This window comes from Syngnathus typhle, linkage group LG9 (genome assembly GCF_033458585.1).
Source record: "Syngnathus typhle isolate RoL2023-S1 ecotype Sweden linkage group LG9, RoL_Styp_1.0, whole genome shotgun sequence".
Taxonomy (NCBI): domain Eukaryota; kingdom Metazoa; phylum Chordata; class Actinopteri; order Syngnathiformes; family Syngnathidae; genus Syngnathus; species Syngnathus typhle.
The window spans coordinates 6181629-6208898 of NC_083746.1; the positions used below are offsets into that span (position 1 = coordinate 6181629).

Here is a 27270-nt window from a genome sequence, read left to right on the forward strand (position 1 = left end):
CGATTATTGTGACAGAGCCGTCGCTGAAATTTAGAAGATATTTTTAAAGTCCTGATGTACTTTCTAAAATTTAAGTGGACCTCAGTGCGCACTGCGCAGGGAGCTTAATTTGGTGCGGTCGCGCAACCGCAGCGCGCCGGGCGCTCACTGTCGCATTGCTTAAAGAGCGCCTTTGTGTTTTAGGATGAACAGCAGAGACCAAAGGAACAAGGCAAAGTGTTGTGAAATAAAATATTACCTGTAATACGCATTTTGTTATTTGCTGATTGAAACTGCTAATTAAACTGTGAATTGAAACTAATAGGAAGAAAACAACTCTCGCTCTTTATATAGCTGACGTGTCTTGCGCATCCGTTCTGTGCATTTTATTTCACAACACTTTGCCTTGTTCCTTTCTTCTCTGCTGTTCACTTCAAACACGCTCCATGCGACCGCAATGCTCTCGTATCAGACGCTTGCTCGATCACCTGCTCGTTTGCTGTCCCGTGCGCGCACGAAGCGCGGTGGTGCGTTTACGGGCAGAAGGAGAAATCAACGCCAACAAAAAAAATTACATCCAGCCTAGTTAAGACCATACCAAAGACTATAAAAATGGGACCCATTGCCTCCCTGCGTGTGTGACGATCATTGGGACTTAAAAAAAAAAAAAAAAAAAAAAAATTTAAAAAAAAAAAATTTTTTTTTTTTTTTTTTTTTTGTACCCATGTATAATACGCACCCCAGATTTTAGGACAATAAATTACTAAAATATTGCGCACTATACACGGAAAAAAACGGTACTTTGTTTTATATTTTTAATCAATTTTCAATTGCTATCCTGCAGCAAAAACAACTTACGAGAAATTATACTGTTCGAAACAGCTCCAGGTGTGATTTGCAATTCTGTGCCAATTTAATGCCAAATTCTTAATTACAATAAAATATATATATTCTATTTCATTACATAGAGCAGACAACCCTAATGTGAGCACTGGATGTTTAGCTTCATAAGTGTTAAGACACTTGTGTCTCTGCGTCGGCCTGCTGTCTGAATGAGCCCATCTGTGAGCTCCTGTGAAACAAAAGCAGAGTTTGGTGTGGTGACACACAGAGTTATGTTCTTTTCCAAAACCTTAAAGCCCACAGACCCTTTTTCCTTTGACTTTCCTCCCCATGTTTTGTTTCTAGTTCCATACATTAAATCTCTCTTGTTTCCTGCACAAGACTGCTAGCATCACACACAAGCCCAGACCGACGAGGTCCACCGAGAGTGGGACTATTTCCCCAGGTGGCATTCACAGACAGCCTCGCAGGCTTTTTGGAGTGTTTGTGTGCACAACAAAAACCTGCCTATTTTAATGCTGCCAGCAGTATTTCAAGGCAAACAACAGCTTGTAAGACTGAGTGCAACAAAGAGAGGGGGAAAAAAAAGGACCAGTTGGTAGACGATGGACACTTAAAAACATCTCTTCATTGGCAAGCAAGTGAGAGCAATGAATATTGTTATTTTAAATAAAGCAATAAAGATACATGAGCATTTACATTCAGTACTAATATCCAAACAAACAGACCTCAAAGTGTCAGCATCCTTCAGTTCCCGTTGAGCTCTTCTCCGACAAGTGTAATATCCAAGAGGCCTCAGCACAAAGAAAAAAAAAAAAAAATCCGGACCACTCTGACGTGCAGTGAGTGTGAATGAAAATTCTCTAGCTCCCTCCAACATCCACTCTCACGAGCTCCAATCCTCTACTGACATCCCATCAGAGAAAAGGGGAGGGAGGTTGGTAGTGGGTGAGGGGTGTGCCAGTTTGGATGAACCGAGGGGGGGTTTAAAAGTCCAGAAAGAAAAAAAAGTTTCCAAATGTGTCTTTTAACATCATGCCTTTGGGATGTTGTTCTTCAGCCAGAACCAGGGTCTTAGACAAGGTGGAGGAAATCTGTCAGAAAAACCCAACTGGTTGAATTTATCCGAGGTTCTTCCTCTTAAATGGTGGCAGGTGCTCACTCCTTTTTAATAAGTTGCCATGGTAGCCACACCCTTTTGCAACCACATTCTCAAAATTGATTTGTTTTAATTCAATTTAAAGTGTCAATTTAATGATAGGGGGAATCATCATGTCACATATTACAAAAACTTTAACAGGGGTGTGTAGACTTTACTTGAAGAAACTACTGCATACACTGAAATCCCTGGTGGAAAATATAATCCTGATAATATCCCAACTCGTTTTACGCTTTTTATTCTTTACACCTGAAATTCCTTTGTAGAGAAGGAGGTGGATCAAATCTTGCCAGCACTTGTCGGCGATGCGTGACACTGGATTTAACGTGCAGTTGAATGTGTGTGCATGTGAGACACAGAAGGAGGGAGGGAGGGGAGTCAAACAAATGGTCAGACAATACAATGAAAGGGAAAGTGTGTAGTTAAAACAGAAAGGGCAAATAAAAGAGCAGCGAGGAGCAGATGTGCAGAGGACGAATGCAAGACCCGAACAAACCACCGCTGCGGCATCAGCCTCCCTTGCTCACTTCTCTAATCCCCTTAAGACCGTTCTCCATTCCTACTCCCTAACCCCAACTGTTGGTCATCAACAGGACAAACATAGCCAGGAGCAAGGACCCGGTAAAAATGTCGGAGGAGAATTCCCGTTTCGACCTATGATGAATTAAGGTGATTAAAGAAGAAAGACACAATTTGTAATACTGTCAAAAAGTGTATTTGTTATACACCTCCAAACCAGTAGGGGGCAGTGCAGGTTGTATTGGTCAAGTGACCCACACTGGACAGTTGTCGAAGAATCAAACATTCCAGGAATGTAACATTAGACAAACATTTACGTAGCAGAAGGTCCATGGGTTACTTCCATGAATGCAGTTTAGAGCATCCCATGCTGCCATTAAGCCACGCCCATTTGTGACAGTATGCCACGCCTACTGATTTCATCCTCTCCTGATCACTGCCTCACAGACTGATTGTTGGCTATATGCTCCCATGGAAGACTCTAAAAGTGGTGTGGAAGTTCACGAACCAAATGAGACAAAGAAAAAGACATAACAAACGACAAATGCGTCATTTCACACTTAATAAGTGAGCAGCAGTTTTCATACAATTACAATGTGAATTTTCCATTATATAATGTATCCACTTTATTAATATCCTTTTTACTCCGAGAATGTTCCTTCTGGGTAAAGTTGCTCTTTCTGTTCAAATTTCAATTATGAGGTTCTATTATGACTCAGAGTCTTTTAGTTTTACTGTGTGTTTCAGTATATTGCCTTTGGGAAAATAAAAAGTGCATCAGAAAGACAGAGTGCTGTTGTCCTCATGAGTCAGGATAAAGTTGGAGGGCATCGGATGCGATGCAGTCAATATTTACAGAGACTGCCTCAGCCTTCAAGTGTGTGCGTGAGTGAGTGTGTGTGGTCTGCCAGAGCTCCATCCCGGAGCCATAAAACAGAATAAAGTGCAAGATGGAGGGCTTGACAAGTGGCTCTCATTCATCTCCTGCAGGGGAGCCATTTTCTAACGAAAGACCATTTTGCTTTTGATAAAGTCCAATGATGGCCATACTGCAGTAAACTAGGACAGAGGCCTAAGTCTGCTCCAAATAGACCCTATCGACTCAAAAAAATACAAAGTATAATTGAGATTAATAGCTTCTTAAAAAATAATAAAATCCCTCGCTCAGCTCCCGTTCCAGATCAAAAATAATTAGTGTCATCTCAGGCTGGATTGGTTGAAAATTTACCTAATGGCGAGTTGAAATCATCCAGGTTTTATGCTGGACTAAATCCTCAACCGGTCCTTAAACGATAAACCCAAATACTGATGCTGCCAGTTCTACTGGGGAGCTCTGGATCAGCGTGATTACTTTGGGCTGCCTGGAGGAGATCAAAGTAATCCCCAGATACGAGTATGAACACGGAAAAAGCATGCTCGTTTGTATATTTGGGTTATTAATTTTATCTGTCTATTATAACCTGCGTGGGTTTTTTTATGCATGGTCAGTACCAACGTGTGTACTCAGCAGGTCTCATTTCCTGATTTGCCGGTCAGGTGCTGATTCGTCTTTTGTGTGCCGGGTCCACAATGACATGAGCTTGCCAGCCGTCACCATGGAATCACAAAGAAAGGGAGGGTGGGTCGGTGCATTTTTAGATCATGTTTGACACTTTTTGCCTCCAAAGGGGATGAATGCTTCTCCAATACAGCTGTTTCCTTCTGAGTATTTTGTGAAGAATGGCTTCTGACCTCGGGCCTTGTCGGTTGCGTTGCAGCATCGCAGCCCTCTTTCAACTAATGGCTGCTTCTCAGTCTCCATTTATCCATTAAGGCCATTTGGAATCACTCTTCCTGTGGCTTCTATTTTTGACTTTCTTCTCCCACTCCTCCATCACACCACAAGTCTCTCAATTGGAGTCACGACTCCCAGTGCCTGACGCCATAGTGAGGAGGCGACCACCCACCGGGCTTTGTCCAACTTTGTGGCCCTTTGAATACAAGTCGAGTGGATGAGGGGGACCTTTTAGCGTGTGTTAAGAGTTACATTTAAAAGTGCATTCAAATTGTATGAAGGTTAAAAAAAATCTAATCCACAGTATTCATTTAATTATTTATTGAGTAATACAACGTCCGTCCGTCCGTCCTTCCTCCTCCCTTATATTTTCAATCGGGTCACGTTGTATTATAATTAAACGAAACTTGTAAAAAAAGAAACCGCATTCTAAAACAGCAAGGGCCAGCGTTGCATTCACACAGCGTCAAAATGTCTCTCCTCACGTTTAAGGCCGGCAGATTTCCAGCTCCTTCAACTCTCATGCGAGGTGACAGACTTTAAACCAGCTTGACAGCTCCGACAAAAGTGGAGTCTCCATCCAGAGACACATTGGCCGTGGACCTGGGGATCAGCAGCTCCAACTGATCACCGACTTCCAGCTTCACGACACCTGAGGGAAACATCAGCGCATTTCACACCTTGAAGAAGCATTGCTGTTTGCTGCTGTAAAGATGGTGTACAAAGTAGGTTATAACATAACGCACCTCCCGTGTAACACGTGTTATACGGGAACGCGCTGTCCATGCGCTGGATGCAGCGAAACAGGATCACGTACTGCGCCTCGTTGCCTACCACCGTCCTCTTCCTTCGGACCACCACGTGGCCCATTGCAAATGTGCTGTCCATGTAGTAGACCTGAATGTGAAGGGAGATAATAGACAAAGATAATAGAATACATGATCATGAATTGAAAGGAATGTATAATCACTTGTGTGTTCCAATACTTTTGGAGGGGACTGTGTTGCTGTGTTTTTTTTTTTTTTTTGTGCTGTATTAGTGGTGTATTTGTATCTAAATATAGTAAGAAATTAGATACAAAGGAAAGTACAATGCATTATGACAAGATCAAAAAGTTGTTTTTGGCTACAATGTATTCCTCCTTGTCCTTGTCATTTCCAGTGTTGGAGAATTACGTACTTCTTTGCACTATAAATACCGTATTTTCCGGCCTATAAGGCGCACCGGACTATAAGGCGCACCTTCAATGAATGGCCCATTTTAAAACTTTATCCTTATATAAGGCGCACCGGACTATAAGGCGCACCATTAATGCATCATGTCAGATTTTTAATCCAAATCAAATAATTCTCCATTTTATCTTTTTTATTTCAACTTCAGACGGAACAAATTACTTTATAATCATAAAATAATGATCCATAGTCTTTTTGATTCATGATTCATAGTCTTCAGCGGGCCATTTATGATTGATTTCATGACACAATGCTTTGGGCCAGTTTAAATTTAGGAATTTGGTCCATATATAAGGCGCACCGGACTATAAGGCGCACTGTTGGTTTTTGAGAACATTTTAGGTTTTTAGGTGCGCCTTATAGGGCGGAAAATACGGTAGCCTTAAATCTGCCCACACAAAGCCCTGTGCTGGATACAAAATATTCAGATTTGCCATAGAACTAGGAATGTTTGATAGTGTCTCACTCATGTTAACACTCCGATACCAAGTAACGATACCACAAAGTAAATCTCAGTCAATACGATGGCAGAACGTTGATGACAGAATGTTTCATTTTTTTCTGTTGCCTATGATGATTTGCAATGTAGCGCCAACTACTGGTGAGGAAGAATTACTCAATGATTGATTTTTTTACTTTTGCCTCAAGTATCAGTGGCTGGTATCTGCAAACATTCCCAAGACGTTGAAATATGGTTGGTTATCGGCGTGATATGATACTGGTGTACTGGCACACCCATACATGAAATAAATATGAGTATTACCGGATATGTCCATCAACAAAATGAGTTTTATAGAGGTGGAATTTTTTGATACAGCACTTGTATGGATTTTCATTAGATAGATGCAAATATAACTAATGAAGTGTTCCCTGCATGAGCTTGGTCGATTACCTGGGATTTTATCATGCATTAAAAATGATGAATCATTAAATATTCATTTTACAAGAATGCATCATTTGCATAGATCGTTTTCTGCACTGACTGCAGGCAGAGTTGTTCGAGCTTCATGTTAAATCAGCATGTTGCAATGGTTGGCCAAAAGCGCCATCTTGTGGTAAAACTAAAGAAGAACATTGACATGTGCTACTAACCTGACTGTAGACAAGGTAATATCCCTCCTCTTGGACCAGTATGTTGTCTCCTATCACCTCCAGCGAAGAGCCTCTCCTCAGGCCAGTCATCCAGGGGATGCCCGTGTATGGCTCCAGGGCAAAATCTAATGCAGAAGACACGTTTATCATACTGATTTTCTTATAAATCTGTGTTAATGGGACTGTTTATTTATTTATTTTGTATTTTATTTATTTATTTATTTATTTATTTATTTATTTATTTATTTATTTATTTATTTATTTATTTATTTATTTATTTATTTATTTATTTATTTATTTATTTATTTATTTATATGACGGGTCACCAACATGAAGCCCACAAGCACTTGGGAGACCCCAGGCCTGTTCCAAAAATAGCTCACCAGGCATTGTGATTTTTTTTTTTTAGCGATCTGAGCTTTTATAACATTCCATTTGAGAGATTCCACTGAACATACTGAAACATTTTCTTTACCTTTCCTGAAGATTTTTCTGTTCTTGTTCGCCAACAACTGGAGACAAGACTGTGAAACTGGGGGGAGGGGAAATGTCTGATGAATTTTTTGACGCACGATTTTTCTTTTCCCATTAAATTCAAGGACAACTAAAACCAGAAGAAAACAAAGACAAGAGCTCACCTGATGTGTCTGTTCCAGAGACCATCCTCCTCCTCCTCAGGGTGAATGGGTGGTGAGTATCTGTCTGGCTGCTTCTCGTGCCACTCACATCCTAAACACAGAAAAGGAACTCAATATGAAAGAATAAAGGGTACACGTCTAACGTTAGGAGAAGCATTCCATAAAAAATGTTCAAATGGCTCACCTCCTCACCACGCTTGGCCTCCGGCCTTTCCACCCTCCTGCGAGACACTTCAGATTTCAGGCCCTCCACCTCAGCGCTTAGGACCACCAGCTGGTACAAGGAGAGTGCAGACAGAGAGGACGAGGTGATGACCGCCAGCGAAAGCAGGAGGACCTGCCTGGAAAGCCCTTGGGCCTCAACGGCCTTCTTGCCTGTCCCGGGATCCAAATGCAATCTAACCGCCATTGTCAGGCTCTCACACGCAGGAATGGGAGTCAATTCCTGAGCGCTGATGTGCTTTGGTTTCACATTCGTTTTCCAGTTGCTTCCAGTCGAATGAATAGTCACTAAAAAAGAGAGAGAGCTGCTTCCCCTACTTGTTCTGCTTGGCTAACCACATCAACTTCCTGCCTCAACAGTAGCCCTGACCTTACTCAGTGCTTATTCAGGCTCTTATCATAATGATACATTTCCACTATTTACATTGAGTTAATTCAATGGACAGAACGGGAGAAAAAGTTCTCTGCACGTAAAAAGTGAGGTGGCATCAAAATTGTCTTACGTGATTTATTTCATTCATTTAAAAATGTCACAATTTCATGTATCAATGTTATTGCATGTTACAGCACAGAATACACAAAGTGAAAATATGAGCTTACAAAAGCGACGTGTGAATAAAAACCCAGAAATGGTGAAGGTGGGTGGAAAGATGATCATTCAGTGACTTCTTCAAGCTGGAGATGAAGACGAGTCATTCATTTGTCTGCTTAAGAAACGCATCTTTGTCAAGTCTTAATAGAAAAAGTCAACGCAGTGCAAATTTGTGTCCGAAACAATCACATGCCAGCCCCTGAAAGCAACACACACTTGCACTCATTCCATCAGTGAATACTGATTTGTGTTGCATTCAGATTTAGAAAAAAAAAAAAAACACATTCGGACTGGCTTTGCAGTTTTAACAACGCAAGATCCCCAATTCTTTAAAATTAGCAAAAGGCAGGAAACCACAGTAAGCCAAAACGTTGAGGGCAAAGAAAAAAAAAAACTCTTGCAGAAAACCAAACACGTTACTCTTAAGTGCAATGTCAACATGTCAGAGACAAACCAGGAAAGGTCATCCCCCGATGCCGCCGCGGGGAAGATCGACACATAAATACAAGCGCACGCACTAATAATTACATTCATAGCAGCTCTTTTCCTTGCCAAGCGTTGGCTTTATAAACTGTCGGACCAAATATGGCTGAAGAGCTCCGCTGTGTCCTCAAATGGCTTCATTGTTCTGCACTTTGAACGTGAGGGCAGACAAACCCCTTGAAAGACACCGGGGAAAGGTTAATTAGTTCATTAACAGCCCTTTGAGGGACTACAGCCATTTTGGCACATTGTAGGAGGGTGATCAGAACCTAAACGATGATTAGAGTGGAAAACAATAACAGATAGGATTATAAATCATAACAAAAGACAGGCTCTTGTCAATTTAATACAACACGCATGCATCCAAATATATGTTGAACGAAAGAGGTGCTGATCTTAAACACTCCTCCAGCATAGCCTGGTTTCATTTTACGATTCCAGTGGATGGATACAAACACGAGAAAAATATCTTTGAGGATTAGACTTTAAAAACTCACTCTGGGACTCAAAAGGGGTAAGCTTTTCATTCCATTCCAAAAAGGAAAGCTGCTATTTTCCAAAGAAGTATTAGGTTCATAATGGAAAGGGGCGAGGGGGTTGTGGTGCCGTTTACATCATTTCATTTTCATCAAACTAAAGGTATCACTCAAAATCAGGATGATCATGAAATAACAAAGTTGTATTTACATAACTGTGCATGGTTTGGTGTTATAGTCAGACTTCAAGTCTCGCGGGGCAACCTAAAGAGCTGCCATGTCGTCGCAGCTCAAATCTGTATCGCGCCGAGACGGCACGACTGCAGATTACGTCAGCAGCTGGAATACATTTTCGCTCAACATCGTCTTTTGCAAGTGACCTCATTTAGTATAACAGTGATTCCCAACCAGTATGCAGCTAGAAATTATCCTTTTTTTTTTTTCCGACAAATAATTTCCTTTGTTCAGACAACTGTGCCAGCGACATCTAGCGACAGGCACAACAATTAAATGCTCTTCTACTAGATGGCAGAAAGCCCTTAATAAACCAGTGCATACTCTTTTGTAACATTCCTTTTAGTGTGCTGTTCCTTGAGATTTTAGTCAAATGAAAAATATAAGCCTTGACTCAATAAAGGTTGGAAAACACTGTATTAAGAGTCACATGCATGCGTTCATGGATGAAAAAAAATGAAAAGAGTAATGATTCACCTCCCTGAACAAAACCCATTTACTGAATGAAATCAAAGAAGCATTAAAAACAAAGTTCCATCAGATGATGGTGACATTGGAGGATGTCTGCACACTCTCCTCATGGGCGTGGCTCTTAAGCAGCTCGCAAACAAACTGCTCCAAGGCGGCGAAGTAGCCTTGACACTGCCACGTGTCATTGTGCGTGCCCTCAGGGAAGATGGCCAAGCGTTTAGTCCGCGACGGCGACATTTCGTACAGTTGCTTCATCATGACCGGCGGTATGAGTTGGTCCGACAGTCCGGAGACGAACAGCGAGGGCATGCGGCACAGCGCCACCTGCCGGTAGGACAGGAATTTATTCCTGTAGCACCACAATGGCAGCAGGCGCATGGGCAGGAAGGAGAAGAGCGTCGCCGCCATGTGCGGGATGCTGAGGAAGGTGTTTTCCACTATAATGGCCGCCACGCGGTGCGGGTTGGCCGACGCCAAGCGGATGACCACGGCGCCACCGAGCGAGCGGCCGAACAGTACCACTTTGGTTTTGTCCAAATCGGGCCGGGTCATCACATAGTCCAGCGTGGCCTCGGCGTCCAGGTAGAGGCCCTCCTCGCTGGGCTCGCCGTCGCTCTTCCCGTAGCCGCGGTAGTCCACCAGCACCACGTTGGCTTTCAGATTAACCAGCATCAGCAAGGCATTAGGCACCCTGTGGCCTATATTGCCCGCGTTGCCGTGGAAGTAGAGAATGGTGGGCGGCGCCAAGGACGTGGGGCTGCTCTGACTGGCCCCCGCCACCCCAGGTGGCACATCCCCGCCCGTGTAGCGCAGCAGGATAAGGTTGAGCTTCACACCGTCTTTTGTGCGAATGTACACATTCTCGTGCGGGATTCCCGTCGGCACAGGAACGTAGAGGCGCGATGAAGACGGCTGGTCTGGGAAGTAGAGGAGCGCGTCTTGGAACTTATAGAGGATGGCCGCAACGGAGGCGAGGATGAGAGCCAGGAGGATGAAACCGCCATACAGGTGGAAGGTTAAGATAAGAGCGAGCAGGGAGACACGGCAGGCACCCCAGGACCAGGAGACTAAAGTGAGGGCGCAACGCTCCACTGAGCCCCACAACCTCCATGACTTCTCCATGGCAACACAGAGCGTGGTCACAAGAACAATAACCTGAAAAAACAGAGAACACTACACATGAGGCAATCAGAAATATAGTTGCTGGATTCATGAAAATTGCACAGCTCAATTAGAAAATAAATGTCATGACTCCAAATTCACAAAACAGTGCATATACAGATTGAGGAAAGGTGTTAAACGCCGCTGTTAAAAATAACTAAAGGCACACCCAAACTTTGGTCTTGACAGTATTCGATGACAGTAGAGTAACTGTAGCAACTGACAGTGTCAATGCACGCTCGTGCTAACCTCACCGACCTAACCGACCTCACACCCAATTTGACGAGAAACAAATGAGGAATTATTGATTAGAATAAAAGCCTCAAGTTTAATATTAGAAAACAAATAATCTATTGCGGTGATTGCCAGCTAGAGCCTTCTTTGAGCTTTTAGCATGCCCAAGGGTGTCAGCAAGCTAACTAGCGTTTACTCGTCGACGTTAACCAGGCGACCAGGTACTTCTGACTCACCTCCCTCTCATTGTCGTTGCATCAGATGCGTGAAGTGCTGTCAACTCGCTCAAACGAAAACACCGATGTTGTCACGCAGATCAGTTGCAATTAAGTGGACTAAGTTAATAAGAAGTGACTTGCGGTGACAGAAAAGCGGCGGAGCTCGGTGTGCTACACAGCTGGTTAGCATTCTAGTTTATGTCTTCCGGGTTGAACTATCTCCAGGGGACAATGGTTCCGTATGAAAGATGGTTCCTTGTCAAGCTCTATTACTCCGTTATCTTTGTGACAATAACCATAAAAATGGAAAATATTTTATTTAAATATTTTCAAAAGTGGTATAAAATGTTTACAGTCCACAGTTTAATGACCACTTCATGTAGTAGGGGCTGAGCATACCACACGAGGTCGCTATTGTATTATTTATTTTTTTAAAGTGCTCAAAATACAGCAGGAAAGAATGCAGTACTTTAAATCAAAACTACTTTCACTTCCATCCATTCACACAGAACACGTTGAATGATTTAAATTAATATAATGATGGGGTTATTGCTCACTTATATAGAGAAAAGCTGCAATCTTCTTTTTAGTTAAGACATATATGATACTAGACAACGCCTGCCTTCGATGCATTTTTTTTTTATTAAGGCCAATATTGACTTTCTGCAAAAACATCACATTACACAGCTATTTCTGAAGAACAATAATACATTGTCCTTCAGAGTTGCTGGCAACTAACCTGTTCACAGGCATTGGACAAATGGTGAGTCTGCTATGTGACAATAATAGGACAGAGAAAAAGGTGAGATTAACGCGACTGAATAAATACATTCATGTTGTAGATACAGTCTGGATTTTTGTCTTTTCCCTGCTGACGTTTAACATCTCCCTCACACTTTATCATTTGACCTTGGTAGGCAGGCAGACACATGATGAGCAGGGTAGCAGAGCTGCTGGCCATTTAGTTCCGTCCTTGAGGTTTCACTGATTTGATTCCGGGTTGTCCCAGCCAACATAAAGAGAAAACAAATTCTTTTAGAATATGACACGCTGTAAACAATAATAATAATGTAAGAGTGAAAATAAGACAGGAAGAAAAAAATTCAAAGCAGGAAATGGTAAATGCATGCTAATTTCAGCTGAAGAGAGGTCTCTGATAGTATCAGACAGTCTTGAACCTTAAACTGCAGCATCGTGGCAAGGGGAAGTAGGTCAGATGATTGTCATTTGCTGCTTGATGTCACAGTAGGTTGAAGTCAGTGAAAGCATTGCAAGTTGCAGCGTTAGCTTTTCAGTATAACTCAAAAAATGTGGTTCACTTTGACAAGTGATTGGATTTTCCCTTTCATGAACTGCTCCGTGCCTACCTAAGTGGGAAAACACCTGACAATTTAACTAAAGAGTAGACTTTACTTTAGACCAAGTGAAACTAAATCAAGGTTGTGACAGCATTTCATATCAGAATGACTTGATTATGCTGCCTTATAGTTACAACGCCTTACCAACTACTACCTGTTTGTAATCTTGGCAGAAATTAGACTGCTATTTTCTCAAATGCACATAAAGAAAATAATACCTTTGGACTTTAAGGCTTTGTCCACTCCCATAACGGCGCAACCGCCCTTTTCTAACTGCGACTATCTATGAAAATATCAAAAATACCGCAGGCTGGCTACTTTACTCTTAACTACACTTTTTTCGATAAATAATCAAAACACACACACACGATTAAAGTCAGTAAACACACAGGCACACATTGTAGTTTCAATTACTCCAAACATATGGCTCCAAAGCACTGGAGGGCAGCAGCTCAATAAAAGTGGGAGCTGCTGTAGGACGAGCAGTGATTTGATGACCTAGCAGGGAATATCATATCATCAGGCCGAGGGACATGCTTATCATTCATCTCACGCCAACCACTCAGCAGCACCCTGCTAGCAACACTGAAGCAGCATTGTGCATGTGCAAGGCACCCATTGACAAAATTAGAGGCTGTAATGCACCCAATAGGATGCACGTTTTCATCCTGTACGATGGGAGCTACAAATTGATTGCCAGTCAGCATTTTACGACTGCAACCTTATCTGCTAATGTGTAGGAGTTGCTTTTATTATCCTTCTTTTGGTTTGCATTTGTGAAAGACACACACACTTGTGCTCATCTGACAAAAATCAGATCCGCATGTAACTAAATGCCATGCACAAACGTGATAGATTCGGTGTCCATGGTTACAATGTAAATGTGTTATCACCTTGGCGACAAGAGCGTTGAGTCACAGAGGACAGCTTCGACATGATACGGCGGAATCTCCAAAGTCCAAGACAATCAGTTTCAGTTGAACACCGAGTTATTTGAATTTCAACACCTTTTCTCCTACTGGCGATACTGTAGTGTGAAGGGAAAATGAAATAGATTAACTGAGAACCACTATGAAATAAAATTAAATAGTAATCATATAAAAAAAAAAAACACTTGCCCTTTGAAGACACCTGACTAAGTGTCCGTCTCGTTATTTTTACCTTTACAGGATATTCATCCATTTCCAATAGTGCAGCTTCCCCACATCATAGGATTGTGGGGAAGCTAGAGCCTCTTCTAGCTGGCTTTGGGCGAGAAGCGGTATTCACCCTTGACACACATTCCTACTCACATTGATGCCGAACCACTAAAACACCCAGTTTCATCTACAGTAACTATATAAAATGAAAATCATCAAACATCTAGTACAATTCAATCCAAGTGTCTTTAATGTTCAATTTTCAAAATACTCCGCCCAAGATTTTAGTATGACAATATGTTCTGACACAATGCTATTTGTTAGCACGTCAATGGAGTTTTGCATTGTGTGTTAGCATTACGCTAACATATTTCCCTGAGGCTGTCACGGTTTTTGCTTTACACAACAAGTTTTAGTTTGACAATAAAGTTGAACTAGAATCAACATCTGTCAAGGTGGAAATGTAAATCTAACCCCTGTATAGTAAATCATTTGACATTTAATGATGTCTGGGGAGGAAACAGCAAACAGACATCACACATTTCAATGGGGACATTTGTGTTTTTCCCAACTCCTGCACATTGATAATTTTGTTTGACGAATGAGATATGTTTTTTTTCATAAATTTCTTAAATGACATCACTTTTGTGCTGTTTGAGGTTCCACTACAATCATTTTAATTTTACTTTGAACCCCAAAACAGGTAATAAAGATGCAAAAATTCAAACATATTACCTGTCACTGCAGTATAATCTCACTGACTCATAATTAAATCAGTACCTTCAGCTCCTGTGGCTCTGTTTAAGCGTCAGTCAAGGTTTAATGAGATTGCCCATACAGTATAGTGATGGCTCAGTCAGCTGTAGTAAAATAGGCAGCCCGTGCCTGCAGTGAAGGATGCCCTCTGTGCCGTTCCCACCAGCAATGACTTGGATGGAAATTGCTGTACGTCTCAAACAGTAATTAGGAGGCCTCCTGTAGCGAAGAAGCCAACATTTATTAAAATCCACCGTCACCTTCGTTTCCCTTGCACATCAATCTACTGTCAAATCTGCATTCCCACGCGTTCTATTTATCTGAGCCTATTTGAGGTACGAGGACTAATACGATGGATGACTAAAGATTTTTTATTTTTATTTTGAAACAATTTCCTCCTATCTTGGAATACATACACTGTGTTTAGGGTGTGTTTTTTTTTCTTCTTCTCCACCTCTTGTGATAGCACAGATAGATAGATGGATAGATCATTAGCGCGTTTGACCATTGTGCCAAAAATAAAGATGAAAAGACAAACTTTCAGAGCAGGCTCCCTTTTGTGTCTCTAGATATTTGAGCAAGCTCCTCAGCGGGAATGTTAATGTGCCAGAGCTGCTAAATCAAGCACTCTTCAAGTTAGATCCAAATGCGTGTTTTCTGCTTTGCTAAAAAAGCTCTTTGTTTGCCATCGTCTTACTGTATCGGGATTTGAGCAGATGAGGCTCAACTCAAATGATGTAGCATATAAACAAATAGCATATCATTTGGAAATTCCTATTGGCGGCTCGAACTGCAGAACGGCTAGGTCCTCAACCAGGCGGGGCTCTCTCTAGTGGTTGTTTATCTCAACAACAAACTACACATCAACATTAATGGTTTACATCCCATGTAAGGTTTCTTTTTTTGGTGGTGGTGGTGGTGGGGGCGGGGGTCACCCTCTCCATAAATATCCTGTGTGGAAGCACACCCTGCACAAACCACAACTGCCACTCACTCTTCAGTAATGTGTTTCAAAGTAATCACAGTGAAGGCCTTGCTTCTTAGACAGGGACAATTTCACGGAAGCAAATCAGCACACTGCACAGTTTGAACTCAAATGCAATTCCTGATTGATTAATTATTAGATTAAGAGGACTGGCCTATAACCTTTTGAATGAATATCCCAAAAACAATCCACCCTCTGTTTGAAAATGGTTTAACAGAAAATAGCAAGCCCGCGCTGTAACCTCGATGGACATCCTACAGCTGTGTCGCTTGAGTCCCGTGACCCTGTAGTAAGTCAGCGTAATAGCAATTACTCAGAGGTCCTCGTGATTTACACGCTAGGCTTCCAACCTACGAATGGGAATAAATCACTGCCTCCCCTACTCATCCTCTCCTCTTTATCTGCACGCTCAGCTCTTAGTCGCTGTCTCTTCCCGACCCTTTCTCAGTCTGTCACAGTCGCACACAGGCAGAAACACTTCTCCTGCTCACCCCTCGAGGCCCACACATAATCGCTTAATGAAAAGGTACTTTACACAGGCGGCCGTTCACTTGGGGGATATCTCTTTAAATGTCACTGTTAATGGCGGGAATTAGCAGAAAGCAGCAGGTAGTGTATCAGCCCCTGGACATGCTGTTGACAGAGTATGATACCCGGCAAGCCCACTTATTGCTTGTTTGTCCTACACCCGCACACTGTACTTGTTTATTTAGTGGCAGATCCCGTCGCTGATTTCTACACCACCAGGTCGTCCGACTCGACGTGTAATTACAGCCGGGGCCGTGACCCAACCATGACCGCAAAAATAGACCCGCTGCCGTAATCACGTGACACTGATGTCGCATTTGTTTAGATTGAAGTCTCCTTTACAAAAAAAGTCAAGTTGTTTTCACATTTTTATTAGCACGTTAATATTAGCCTCATTAAAAAATGGAAGTTTTCCAGAGTCTTTTGAGCACTGACGTGCAACTAGTTTGCGCCGTTGTGGGTGTGAACACAGACTTGCTTCCAAAGGAAGCGGCTCCTCTCATACCTTTTAAATTCAACGTAGGAGTGGCACATGGTCTACATTGCAGGAGATCAACGCGTGCAAATTACATTTATAAGGAATTGCAAGAAGATCTCCACTTGTGGAGGATGTAGAATTGTCCGTGGCAATAGTGAACATTGCTTAAAACATGTTTTGATGTTAGACTAAAAGCCCAGACTGTGTGCCTTATCTACGGTATCTGATCACATAAAACGGTCGACCTCAGATGACTTTGCAGACTCTCTGAGGTCGACCGCTTGTGCGCACGCCTTCCCCTACACCCCCATCACCCCCCATCACCCCCCCTTCTGTGCCCTCAGTCTGGATCGGCTTCACGTGAACATCTACGACCTACCACACAATTAAATCTCATCAATTAGCCTCTATACGTAAAGTTAGCATTTGCGTTGGTGGCTTGCTACATTATGAGTACGTTTCCAGTTTCTTTGACATGTCAAAATATCGGGGGGCTCGTGTGACATCACAGTAAGCCGTAAAAAGTTGTGCTAGGCCCACAAAATCCAGCCCAAAAATGAAAAGTGATCAATTCTGTTCTGTCTCAGAAAAAAAAAAGCTTCTCAGAAGGAGGAAAGCAAACTACGGGTGCGGATGTATGAATAGCGCTAAATAGCGCTTTTATGATACTCAAGGGTTGGAAATGTAGACAATATGACAAGAAGAAGTAAATCATGTCTATAGTTGACTGTGAATCAAATGCAGTTGGTAGAAGACAATAGTACAGACTGCTGGGATTAACCTTGGCAGCGGTGATGATAATAAGCTCCCGCTGGAAGGTTCCAAGGCTCGACGGAGCAGCAATCCAAACTGGAAAAAGCGACCGGTGACTGGCGAGAGTGGCGCTGCGTTGGCCTTCCTCCAGCCTCATCCCGGGCACAATCTGGAGAGCATGTTTATTCTCGTGAACACGCCACCCTTTAAGCGGAAGAAAAGATTGGATCTCACTATTGGAAATGGTTCAGATTCCACAGCCAAAATGAGACTTCATTGGCAACCCTTCAAAGATTTTAATATATTTATGGATGTCTTTTGACTTTCTCGCTGTATGCAGGTGCACTTTTCACCAGGAGGTGCTTTGTCCCTGTCAGCAAAGATTAGCGGGAGGTAAATGCATTTCCAGGTACCATGCGGGCTAATCTTGCTGCTTTGCATTAATGAATAGTTCATCCGGGTTCAAATTCACATGGTATGGGAAATTATATTTAATACCAGCAGATATGTCTGGGTTAAGGGAAGTTTCAGTGTTGATTTTTTTTTTAAATGGACGTTAAGGTGCATCAAAGGAAAACCTCTATTGGTAGGGTTCCAGGTCTCCCTGCAGGAGTTTGGAACGTCAGTCTGGGGTCCTGGAGTTCTTGTAAATCCACCCGTCTGGTGTTTACACTCGGGCTGGTGCTGATGTTATTGGGGTCTGCTGTGCTCTGAGAAAGTTTAAATGGGGACAAATAGGAAAAGATTATTTTCAGTCTGAAACTGAGAAGAAACGTGTGTTGAATTTACTCAATTTTATTTTGGCAAATGGTTGCAGACAAAATCATTTGGATACCTGTACATTTTTAAAGTAGATATATTATGATGTTTTGAAATCCAGATGACTCTATTGTGTGCAGCCTCTTGATAAAATAAAATTGAGCAAATTCAACACATTTTCTTTCAGCGTGAAATTTTATTATTTTTTGATCATACACTGAAACAAATAGTGCCTGGAATTCGTTCAATTTTTTTTCGTTAAGTGAGAGCTTGAAACAAAATCATCTAGATCTTGATGTTTTTTTTTAAAGTGGTTGCATAATCTGTATCTGGACCCAGATGATTTTGGTTCATGCAACCACTTCATGAAATAATATTGAGTAAATTCAACATTTTTTCTTTTAGTATTAAAAATACTGGGACCTGTCCAGATGAATTGGTGACATTTTTAAAAAGTTACACTATAAGATACACTGTGATACGTTATAATTAGGCTAAAGTAGAGTTTTTTGGTTTAAATTCTTTCTAAGATAAAAACTCACTGACTTTTTCATTAATCTTAAAGACGCCTCGGCTCTTATTTTCCGTTACGCTGGAAGAATTTTGATTAGCATCTGAGCCGCTCCTGGTACTTTTGGAGCCTTCCCTCATGAATAAGCTTGTGTGGAGCATCAGGATTCAGTCCTGGGCCATTAATGATGCAACATCAGGGCAAGAGGCAATGAAGACAAACACAAATGCAAAACGACTGAATGGTGTTACGCGTACTTGTCTGTATGATCCACCCAAACACCTGACACAACCTCCAAACCTTATGATCTTCTGTCCTCTACTGTCATATTCCAGAAATTTCCTTGCCTCCTTCACAAAGCCTGACAGGCATATTTCCTTTGAAGCCTTGGAAAATTATAGATTGACTGAGCTCAATGCGGATATGTAGGGCGGCATAGTGCGAGACCAAGGGTATGGGAAAAGGCATTGAGATAGTGAGCCGTGTCGATGTGTCGCTAAGGAATTCCTGGAATGGAAATGAGGCGAAGCGATCGATCGGGAGACTAAAACCTGAGGCGGAGTGGGTCCGCTGATGGGTGGGTGGGTTGATTGAACTGCATGATGGTATCTGGATCATTGCTCTAATCCCTCTTGACTTCAGTGACCAACTGAGCAAGCAGTGGGAGTGCATCTCAGCAATCAGCGGCATGCTCTTCTCTGAGTTTTTCTTTTTATGCACACGACATTCCTTTTGTTTCATTTTTTTTTTACCTTACATTGTAATCATTTAAAATTCGTTTTGCAACCCCGCTGCAGATTTTTTAAGAACTTATGTCACATTCACAGCAGCATTTTTTTATGGTCCATTTCTGCTCACTTGGGAATCAATTGTCTATTGAGACGCCCACTGCTGCTGTAATCCATCATAGTAACAATCACGTTTTGTTGTTTATTACAGTTTTGTGAAGATGTGCTGATCGTTAAATATTAACAGTCGGCCACCATGATGCTTTAGTATAGTAATTAGCGATAAACATGATCATGAATGAATTGCTGTCTTTATCATTAATCTTCCAACAAATCCCTTTTGGGAGGGCCTTATTCTGACCAAAAGCAGCAATTTCAACATTAAACAAAATTCTGTGAGCAAAACAGTGAACAGTTATTGTTTTGAAGTAGACATTTTGAATTACAGCGCTCGTATTTTGAAAATGATTTTAGCACATGGCCTAACTTGGCCCCGTCTTTCTGTTTCGTTAGCTTTTGGATTTAGTTAAAGCCAATATATATGGTCGCTAAACTAAGCTTTAGCTACCTGTCAAGACAAAATATTTTAGTAAGTACCCTGTCAATAGATTTTAGTTAAAAGTTAAGGTATAGTTTATCTTTTGCTGACAGTATACTGTACCTTCAATTTACCACATAATATTCCAATGAGGGATAAAAGCAATGAGTTTACATTTTTAAATACCATATTACACTATATAATTATCAGTAATCATGAGGTAATTATCAATTTATTGACCTTTTATAGTTAAGAATGTGCAAATCATTTGCTTTAATGCACTTTTGTATTTATTCCTCTTACAAATGAATTGTAAAAATAACAGATTACGGGGATTTCACTACTCATTTAAATCTGTGCCAAAATAACGTTTAGTGTATTTACGCCAAATAACTTTTGGTCCAGAAAGAAGCATATAAGCAAGCTACTATATGATGATTCAATCAGAGGTGGTTCGATGGTGCATAGCCAAACGCACACACCCGCGGCATTGATAGTGGATGAGTCATGTCTGCCAGCGGTTACAGTTACTGTGATGGCCTGCTATTTGCATTCACAGCACACACACAGGCTCTCTCTCTCTCTTTTTGCCTCTTGTCACATTATATGTCGCTTCCACTACCTTTTTTGGACTCCATTTGACTACCTTGCCTTGGAAACACATGCCCAGTGACACATACACACTCCATGTGTTAATTGGCCCCACTACTCAGGTCCTAACTGAAGTAATCATTTCAGGGGGAGATTTTCAATAAATATATCTTTATTCTTGTCGTTATGCCAGCCATGTGGGTTTGGATATTAATGCCAATAAGGCATGATGGTGGAACCCAGCAGAGATTAAATTTGACACGGTTGTGTGAGCGTCTCAAATCATTCAAGGTGATGATTCTAGTGTGTACATCTTTTCATTTCCACTCACTCATGCATCCATTTTGTAGCCTTTATCACGTTGAGAGTCACAGATGAGCTGGCTATCACGTTGGATGAAAGATCCCGGAGTGGTTGCCATCCAAACGCAAGAAACATATTGAGAAATGATCATTCACACTCGGATTCACAGCAGTTGATAGTTTGGGGTCTTCAGTTAACCTAACAAATATTTCAACACAGAACTGAGAGCACACTAGACCTCTGCCAAGGTTAAATTATTCCCTGTGAGTTTAGCGGCAAGACTAGGAGCTTCTTGGGAGCTTAAGATCAGGGGATGCTTTGAGAATAATTGTCAATTTTTGTCTATGTGAAGCCCTTTGAGACTGCTTGTGATTTAGGGCTATACAAATAAACTTGACTTGACTTGACTAAAAGGTTGAAAAAATAATGTTTTGCTGTAGATGAAATGGAAGGAATTAAAATGATTGATCTTGAGATTGATTGAGATTGAATTTACCATTTATTCTAATACGTTGGACCTCGAGAAGCATTGAGAAAAAAATTCTGACCGCCCTCTCTCCATCATTTAAGTTGCCCATATGTCCAATCTAAAACTCGCTGACCTCAAAAGGAGCTTTATTGACATACTTTTAGATCGGTGAGGTAAATAACTCATTCGTGAAAGTTTTTCCTCTGTTACACGTGTTGACTGCAAAGCTTGTGCATTCATGTGATGTGTAACGGGTGAGTGGGAATGTCAATGCGGGACACGGCCAGTCCATAAACCTCCTCGTTACAGAGCACGGGCGCATTTGACGGTTCGGCTGTGCAAGACTCGACTTTGGAGAGTTATGATCGGCTGAGTCTTTTTTTAGACATACTTTCGCATGTGTGGTGAGGGGTTCACTGCTTCGGGGGCAGAAAGCTTCTTGTCATGGTTTGGCTCCCCAATCAGTAGAAATATCTTTTAAAAAGATCATCTTTAGTCTTTTGTGAAATCAATTCACTTGATATCAACCATCACAGCAATATAGGCAAATTTAATGCTAACTATTGTTATTATTTAATGTTTATTATTGGACAGGAACCCACAATCTGTGGTCGGGCTCGGTCTCTTTCTTTTTCAGTACACAAACTTGCAGTCCAATAAAGCCCCTTTAGTTTTACAAATATTTTTTTTAGAAAATGCAACTCACTTCAACACCGCTGCAAACAACCAACTGTACCTCTGTAAGATCAATTAACCATATCAAAAATATTTATAATCTTACTGTGTAATATTTTGCACCTAACCTCCATTTTAAATGCCATTTTTTTGGATCGATGCTGTGTTAGCCACCTTTGCCAGCCTCCTCCACAAGAACACAAATTGAGGGGATCTCTTTTGGAAGAGTGATGTTCATCCCGCCAGAGGAGCTCCAGACGTAGACTCTTTGCCAAGGTGCACTGAAGCCAATGCTGCCAGCCCACAATAAACAGGGCCAACCCCTCACTAGGCCAGATTATGTTGGTACTCTTTCACTTTGTCATCCATTTGCTTGTTAGTGAATAAACAAAACATGTTAACATTGTTCCCATAGCATCAAGGACACTCTGACAATAATCACTAAGGATGTTATATAAATACTGCCATTTTACTTTTACCCTCCAGGGGTCCAATAGTCTTAATCAAACACAATTTATAAGTGGACAAAATTATTGGGACACCTACTGAAAGTGAAAAAAATATGTCAATCACCCTCTTTCTTTTAATTTTTGCAAGAGTTGCATAATAGTTTATTTTGACTTCACCCAGGTGTTTCTAGAAAAGCAGATCAAAATGTCCGTTGTAATTAATCTCAGTTTCTCATACTGTGCTCATTCAAGGATACATTCATGAACCATGGAAGGGAAAATGACAGCAACAGTTTTACCCCACAGTTAAAGTCAATGACCTAAGATGAAAATGTATATGGTACTATATATTGCCTATAGGACTTTTTTCCCATCTTCTAATGTATTTCAGGGACACATATGGACTCCCACACTCAGTAGTTCACCAACTACACTGAAGTGTGCCATTTTGCTGATGTCTGTTTGCAGTTGCTTTCTCACCTTTAAAACATTCCATCTACAGGTTTGGTGTTCACTTTTTTTTCTCTGCAACTACCGCGGGTGCAACTGTGTTTTAAAAATAACCACAAGGACGTCATGCATGCTTCTTTTTTTTTTTTAGTATATGTGAAGCCCTTTGAGACTGCTTGTGATGTAGGGCTATATAAATAAACACTTGACTTGACTTGACTTGACTTGAAGACTTAAATTGACATGTTAAATTTAACATGATGATGCGGAGTGTTAACACGTGTGACCGCCCAATCAGCCTTCATTTCACGAACCCATGACTTCCCTGCAACGACAAAAAAACCGCTGCTGCCTTAGTGCACGTTTGGGCAAGCCAAATATTTGTGAAAACATCCGTACCTGTGTATTCACCCACCTCCTTCCCTCCCTCACCATACCCCCTCCTTCACACCCCCACTCTCCCTCTCTCTTTGCGTGTGCATATAGGCAATAAGCTGCTCGGCCACTGCGCAACGATGGAGCTCTCGCAGCGATGGAGATGACGCAAACAGCCTGTGCTCTCCGAAAAAGTGTTTCCAGGCGAACATGGCGGAAACTTAGTCGCGCTCCAAGATGACAACGGCCAGCCGCGGACGGGATTCAAGGCTTCACGCTCGGCTTCCAGGTAGCGACGAGACCGGCCAGTGTGGGCCGGCCGCTTCACTTTAGTGAGAGAGAGCACAATCTGCGGCAGACGCCCCAGCAGCAGCAGCAGCAGCAGCAGCAGTAGAAGCAGAAACATCATCACAGGAGACGAGAGAGACGAAGGGAGGACACCCGGGAAAGGGAGGGAGGAAGGAAGGAAGGAAAGGAAAGGAGGAAGGACGGCAGGCAGGCAGGGACGGGCGGACGCGGCATGCGGTCAAAGAGGACGCCGTCCCCCCGCGGGGAGCCACGGAGGATGCGGCAAGCTTAATCCGCGCGGGCGGGTTTACTGGACCGGAATAGCACCGATTGCTGCGGGCGCCAATCTAGCAGCGCCCTGCACCGGCGGAGGCAACGGCACCCCGAGGAGAACCGAGCCGAGTCCACCTAAGTCAATGAGTATTGAGACAGAGCAGCCCCCGCGGTGGAGTCGGCCAGGGCAGCACTCTCCTAAAATATGACCAGGGGTGCTTGGATGCGTCGACAGCATGACGAAGGCGTAAAATACTGGTTCGCACCCCGAGGGACCGAGAAGCCATCCACCGAGTCGGAGCGAGCCCAGAGATGGCGACTGTCGCTGGCCTCGCTGCTCTTCATCACCGTCCTGCTCTCGGATCACCTGTGGTTCTGCGCCGAGGCCACGCTCACCCGCACCAGGGACAAGCGGAGCTCGGGCCCGGAGGAGCTCGGGATTAGAGAGACGGGCGAGCAGCCTCACTCCCTCCATTGGCTCCCACCGGCGCCACCATCACCACCACCACCATCATCCCCATCTCCACCACCACCGCCTGACCCCCATCACCATCACCACTACAACGCCAGAGAGCAAGATGCTATTTTTCTAGGGAATTCTACCGAACCTCTGTGGCGGATGGACACCTGTCACCCGGACAGCGTGTCCAAAGACTGCTTTACTTTCACGGACGCGGACACCGTGTGCCTGGGCCTCGCAGGGGGAGATGGGACGCAGTTGGCGTACGTGAACCTGAGCGATTTGTACCTTTCTTTTTGTAATTCCTACTCACTTTTGGATTTGTTTTACGGGTTTACGAGACCACGCGACATGAATTGCACCCTGGATATGGCCATGGGGGCGGACGCGCCGGGATGTGGCGATTGCGTCCGGGCTTACCAGCTCCTTGACCAGCAGGCGGAGGACAACTACCGGGAGTTCGAGCTCTTGGTGCGCAAATACGAGACGACCGCGTACTCGGTTCGATCGTGCATGGAGGAATGCAAGGTAAGGCACGCGCACGCGCGCACACTCACACAAGTGGACTTGAGGGGGCGGGTTCACGGTCGCCTTGGCAACCGGTGGGCATGTCGGGATATTTGCATTTTTGGTCTTTCCTTTCAAGAAATGAAGCTTGCAGTGTGCTTCAGATACAAACTTGGAACACGTTTTGCATTTGTGTATAGTTAGCGGCGGAGCTAGCCACTTTAAGCGGTCTCGTCTTGCGCACAAACCTCGTGTAGCCCACACAGCGTGTGTGGCCTTATTCGCTGTCCATGGTGCTGAAAACAAGGCCCCACAAGAGGCCTTTTTTTTTTTTTTTTTTTTTTTTTTTTTAGCTGTTTGCTCAATTGGAGAAAACCACACAGACACACTTAACTCACTGCTGCAGTCTTCCCCTTTGTGTTAGCCTGAGCGACAGCTCTCATTTTGCGCTAAGTGCACAAACAAATCTCGAACATCCTCTTCCTCCTTGTGTCGTCTAATCAGCACCGCTAGCCTTTGCTAATGCAATAAGTCTCAGCCAGCGCCACGACCGCCTTTTAGCCCCTTTAGCCCAATCTGAATTGCTAATCGGCCTCGGTGTCCGAGTGACCTTTGAGAAACCGCGGCGCCCCGAGACTGCATGACAAACCTCAAGAAGCACTCAGCCAGAGAATAAATACATCACGCCACTTGATATGATAATTATTGCTCTCCATACTCATTCAGAACAATTAGCTCGATGTAGCGCGCATGGTGTCATCTTGAATACTGTCGGCAAACGGTTGGCCTATTCGCAAGTCAGTTAGGAACGCATAATGACTTTGAAAGGTCGACAGCATTCTACATAAGCCATATTTCCCCAAACGCTGGCTGGGGGCTTATTTACTGCAGGTGTTTATTTGATGGAGGCATCGTTCTGACTATGTTTCTTCAAATAATGCACGGGAGCTTTGATTTACTCCAATCCAAAGAGTACCAGACATTTATTTGACGGCGGTGACCATCTGACAGCAGACCTATGCTCTATTTTCTCAAGTAGTTGCTGGAGGCTTATGTTTACTCAAGTGCGGAGAGTTCAAGGTGTTTATTTGACTGAGGTGTCGATTTGAGTGGAAGCCTTAACAATAGTTCCGCAAACAGTAGCTGGGGGCTTTTGTTTACTTAAATGCAGATAGTGTGGCATGTTTAGATGAAGGGAGTATTCATTGGAGAGCAAGCCAAATAGTTGCCGTGGGTTGGAGTTACTCAACTGCAGAGAGTAAAAGGCATTTGTAGAGAAAGTGGAAGCGGAGTGGAAGCATTTAGAGTATTTCTTCAAATGCCATTTTGGTGGTTTGATAGGGATAATAATTTTACATTGAATCTCCACACTTCCTTTTACAGTTTTTTTATGCCCATTGCAAATTCTGTTGAGTGTTTTTTCAAGGCATTCATAACATGCGTTATGCAATTCAACACTTGCTTACTTTTACTTAACGTGGCTAATCGTTATTTTGAATTCATCCAGTTTTCAGTTTGAACCTTTCCTGCGTGTGTTTGCATTTTCTCCCCATGCTTGCGTGTTGTTGTTTTTTTTTCATTTGCCTGTCACATTACAAAAACATGTACGTCCATACTCTCGTCTGTGTGTGCCTGACGTTTGGCTGACAATTGCTCCAGACTGTTCAAGGAGCCCGTACAAAGTCAGGTGGAATATGCTCCAGTACACTTTCCACCCTCATGAGAACAAACAATATTACGACTGGTTGGTATAAAGAAAATCATTGTCGCTGCACCTGAAAATAATCCTCCATCAAAGGCGGCTGCCATTAATCTCAGACTTTGCCCAAAATTAAATCATTACCGAGAACTAATTTATTAAAATTTTAATGAACGTCTTCTAAAATGCTTTGGGGCAGAATGCCAAAGAAGGGCTATGAAAGTTTTTTTTCAAAACGAGGATGACTTGAGGCTATTAGCCAAGCCACTTCTTTGTAAATGAATAGTATGCAAACGGGGTTGGCCCCACATATGGCTGTTTTTAAAAGGGAGTCTTCCATCATGGTGGTCATCCTAAATTGCTGCAGCTGATGTATGGGTGATATGTTGGTTTGCATGGATGAGGTGGCTTAAGTCTGGCAAGTCGCCACTGTTGTCTGAGGTACCAAAATCCACTGTTCGTCATCGCGAAACAAAGTCAACTGACGACTGTTGTACCTGCATGCATCGCCAAGATGCAGTTCTGTTTTTCACCACTGCAAACTACTGTCACTGTGGAAATCCAAACAACATACTATTTTTAAAAAGGCAATGTAAATTGCATGTCTCCAGATGCAGCTGTACCTAATAACGTGGCTTATGTGCGAACGTTTAGTTCAAGAGCAACAACGGCCATCTTACATGACTGTTGTTTGCCCGCTAGTTTCTTATTTACTTTCTGTTTTTCACCATCGGAATCATTTTTTCTGATCATTACACCTTCTGATCCACGCACACACACCAACAAGGCAGAGCCCCTCGTGCCCTGCCTTTCCTGCAGGTCCAGACCTGAGCGTCCCTTCCGGTGTAATTTAATTTGCACTCCCATAATT

General features: G+C 42.8%; 3 protein-coding genes across 3 annotated transcripts in view; 1 reads left to right on the forward strand and 2 right to left on the reverse strand.

Moving 5' to 3' along the window:
• Window positions 1–4604: 4604 nt before the first annotated feature.
• On the reverse strand, window positions 4605–7740 carry tnfsf13b (TNF superfamily member 13b). Its single transcript, XM_061287052.1, has 6 exons — window positions 7421–7740; window positions 7237–7327; window positions 7074–7130; window positions 6599–6723; window positions 5021–5171; window positions 4605–4926 (listed from the first exon to the last, which is right to left on the reverse strand). The coding sequence occupies exons 1-6, from the start codon at window positions 7643–7645 to the stop codon at window positions 4814–4816; spliced, it is 762 nt and encodes a 253-aa protein (XP_061143036.1). The 5' UTR covers window positions 7646–7740; the 3' UTR covers window positions 4605–4813.
• Window positions 7741–7952: 212 nt separating this feature from the next.
• Window positions 7953–11531, reverse strand: abhd13 (abhydrolase domain containing 13). The gene is made up of 2 exons (XM_061287337.1): window positions 11346–11531; window positions 7953–10869 (listed from the first exon to the last, which is right to left on the reverse strand). Exon 2 carries the CDS (start codon window positions 10834–10836, stop codon window positions 9781–9783), a length of 1056 nt encoding a protein of 351 aa, XP_061143321.1. The 5' UTR covers window positions 10837–10869; window positions 11346–11531; the 3' UTR covers window positions 7953–9780.
• An 11764-nt stretch (window positions 11532–23295) lies between these two features.
• Window positions 23296–27270, forward strand: part of LOC133159856 (NALCN channel auxiliary factor 1) — a 48105-nt gene continuing 44130 nt past the window's right edge. The window contains exon 1 of the mRNA XM_061287239.1: window positions 23296–24721. Within this exon, the coding sequence (XP_061143223.1) occupies window positions 23939–24721 (783 nt within the window). The 5' untranslated portion in view covers window positions 23296–23938. The remainder of the gene's footprint in view (window positions 24722–27270) is intronic.

Coding starts and splice junctions, on each gene's coding strand:
- tnfsf13b (XM_061287052.1), bottom strand. CDS start 7,645: ATGGCGGTTAGATTGCATTTGGATCCCGGGACAGGCAAGAAGGCCGTT. Junction 7,131..7,236: donor CTCTGGAACAGACACATCAG/GTGAGCTCTTGT, acceptor CCCTCCCCCCAG/TTTCACAGTCTTGTCTCCAG. Junction 4,927..5,020: donor TAACACGTGTTACACGGGAG/GTGCGTTATGTT, acceptor TGTTTCCCTCAG/GTGTCGTGAAGCTGGAAGTC.
- abhd13 (XM_061287337.1), bottom strand. CDS start 10,836: ATGGAGAAGTCATGGAGGTTGTGGGGCTCAGTGGAGCGTTGCGCCCTC.